This window comes from Camelina sativa, chromosome 2 (assembly GCF_000633955.1).
Source record: "Camelina sativa cultivar DH55 chromosome 2, Cs, whole genome shotgun sequence".
Classification (NCBI taxonomy): Eukaryota; Viridiplantae; Streptophyta; class Magnoliopsida; order Brassicales; family Brassicaceae; genus Camelina; species Camelina sativa.
Genome location: NC_025686.1, coordinates 20,303,140 through 20,306,193, shown reverse-complemented (window position 1 = coordinate 20,306,193; position 3,054 = coordinate 20,303,140). Strand labels below are relative to the sequence as shown.

Here is a 3,054-nt window from a genome sequence, read left to right as displayed (position 1 = left end):
GACAGATTCTGCACTCTAACATGTACCCAAAAAAATATTGGTTGATCAGTTTGTTATCACAATAAGCAAGAAGTACCAAGTAAAATATATGTAAGAACTTACTGATGTATTTGCTAGACTGTACCAAGTAAACTCAGAACATCTTCGGCTTCTACTAAAAACTGACGCTTTCCTGGCTCGCTAGACTGTTCCAGCCTACCCAATTTTTGGAGTAGATAGTGTGCATCATTACCTTCCCATCGGTAGATAGAGCTTCCCATCGGTAGACTGTTCCACACTAAGTTCCCACTCTTCTTTGGTCTCACCACGCAAAGATAGATGAACCCACGACACAAAGGTCTAATGGAAGATTACCGCAAAGCTTTGCTACTTTATATGTAATCTCTTCAAAACCTTCTGGTACAGAACTTTTTCCGAAAGCAGAGAGACATAAGATCTCAAGAGCTTCTTTCCACATGGTAGATATCTTGAATCCCATGTGCCTTCAAAATCTTCTGATTTTCTGTAGTTACGATGATCCGACTTCCAGAGCCAAACCAAGAAAGTTCTTTAGCCAACACCTCTGATTGCTCTAGATCATCTACATCTTCAAGAATGATGAGCACTCTTTGATCTTGTAGCCATTCTTTTATTGCACCTAAATGATCTGTCTTCATATTCTCTTGGCTCAAAATCTTAGACAGAAGTAGCTGTTGCAGAGACTCCTTGGATTCATGCTCATCAACACCCACTGTGATCTTAAGACTTCCCTTGAGGTTCCCCATTAAACATTTAAGTTGAAAACATTTAAGTGGAAGCTTCACTTCCTTGTTTTCCCTTGACAAGTCTTCTCGAAAGCGCTCCCGAAGTCTCCGCTCTGTTTCCGAACATCGGAGGGATCAACTTGGTAAAAAATATTCATCACAATCTGCTTCTGATCTTCTTTGCATGTAAAGATTTCAACGAGTTCATCCAAACACCAGCTGGAAGAAGCATACTTCTCCGAGAGCAACACAATCGAGGCTCTAATTGCTTGTACAAGTTCAGGCCCGATCGTGTGGCCTCTCTCGATCTCCTGATCACTGAAAGTGGTGATACCTTTGCTTGCGAAGTGATTGTATAAGTGACTGAGAAAACCTTTACGGACATCTGGACCATGGAAGCTCGTAAAGACTTGGTACCTCCTTTGAAGAAGAAGAAGAAGCCATGAGACTGATGCAACTTTCTTCTCTACCTTCTGATTCCTTTCTCCTTTGAATATGCCGGTGAATCCAAGTTTTATTGACCGCTGAACTCCAGGCACTGAATTATTTATTGACAACTAGAAACCAACATCAAGATATCTCCACATTCTAAACTCTCGCATAAGGTAAATATAGAGAGCGAACTGACCTGGGAAGTGATTAATAAGCAAACAATAAATATAGCAAAGTGAAGTGACCTTAGTACAGTAGCAGGAGGTAAGTCCATTTGTAGAAGGCACCATCACACCAAGGATCGAGTCCTGCTTCTTACGAATGTAGGAATATGGCTAATTGGCCAGCTAGTTGTGGCCCAATGGTTGACAAAAAAAAATATAGCAAAATTAATGAGAGTTTTAAGAGTAGTCTTTTGGTACAAGATCTAGCAAAAACTTAAAATTTGATAGATGAGAAGCAAACCGATTGCTATGGCGAGGTTGGTCAAAGCTATTATTGCTCAAATAAAATGTGGTTTAAAAAAGGAGGAAGAGAGAGAATCAGAGAACTAATAAATTTATAACTGAGACTATATAATGACGAAAAAAAAAAACTGAGACTATATAATTTATATTTCAGTGAACCATGTATATTAATTAATATAGCCCATATTATTATATTATATTGTAAGATACGATAACTCGTTTAACTCAATAATTATGCATCTAAGACATACGATGTGCAATTATCATGATATTATAATATTTAACTATAAATAATATAGTTATATACACAATTCAAAAATTATTTGACTATTAGTGATAAATAGTATAATGGATATCAGAAAATAATATCATTAAAATTAGATTGAAAACAAGTTTATATCGATGTTGTTGTAAAACACTTAGTGGACTTCATCGACCGGCCCATTATCCAGTCCGTCTATATTCGGCCTTTCGGCCATACTTAGTCCGTGCGCATTAGGCCCATTAACCAAAGCCCGTCGGCGATCCTTTAGTCTTATGTCGGTTTAACTTAAGTCCTTGTAATCTATATATATATGTTGTAACCTCAAGTTTGATCATTAATAAGACAAGAGATTTCATCCCTAAATCCTCTAGTTTATAACACGTTATCAGCACGATAGCCTCTAATCCTAAAACCCTAAAACCGCCGCCCACAAAACCCTAATCGGCTGCCGCCTCTTACTCGATCAAACCCGACGATCTATCATCCGATCTCGGAGATAATCCAAAACCCTTGACGGTAATCCAAAACTCTCGGCGATTACTCCTTGTTCGCGATCGACCATCGTCCGCGGTCCGGATTCCGCTCGAAGATACATCCGAGTTTGGTCCGCGCGAGTTTCTGTTCGAAGTTACCTTCGGCGATCGGTGTTTACTCGAAGTAACATCCGAGTTCTATCCGGGGTGAGTCTTGTTTGGTTTTGTTCGAGACTTATCGAAGGTTTGTTGTTCGCGGTTCCGGGAAGCATCCGAGAGCGGTGCGGGAGCAATGCGAGGATCTGTCCGAGAGCAGTCCGGAAGCAGTTCGATAGCGTACGAGGATCGGGTCGATAGCAGTCCATGGATCGCGGTTCGAGGTTCCTGACGATAGCAGATCTGAAGCTGTTCGAGGTTCGTGGTTCATGGAGGTTCGTAAGGTATATCTGAGGTCTTTAGCTCCCAGATCAATTCCAGTCAACCCGTATTGGTGGAAGGTAATAAGATCTCAAAGCTTTCTTAAAATCATATAATCGAACCTGGATATTAAAGATCACTTGAACCCTAAAACATCCAAGTACACAATCTAACAAAGTTTAAATTCCATAAATCCTAAAACTTAAAATCGGTTGTTAGGTTGTTAGATTGTTTGAGAAATTGCACCATATTATATC

The 3,054-nt window shown here is 39.7% G+C and overlaps 1 protein-coding gene across 1 annotated transcript; it reads right to left on the bottom strand.

Moving 5' to 3' along the window:
- Positions 438–764, bottom strand: LOC104754616 (disease resistance protein RML1B-like). Its single transcript, XM_010476840.1, has one exon. The coding sequence runs from the start codon at positions 762–764 to the stop codon at positions 438–440; it is 327 nt and encodes a 108-aa protein (XP_010475142.1).

Excerpts from the sequence above, each read along its gene's own strand:
- LOC104754616 (XM_010476840.1), bottom strand. The coding sequence starts at position 764 with ATGGGGAACCTCAAGGGAAGTCTTAAGATCACAGTGGGTGTTGATGAG.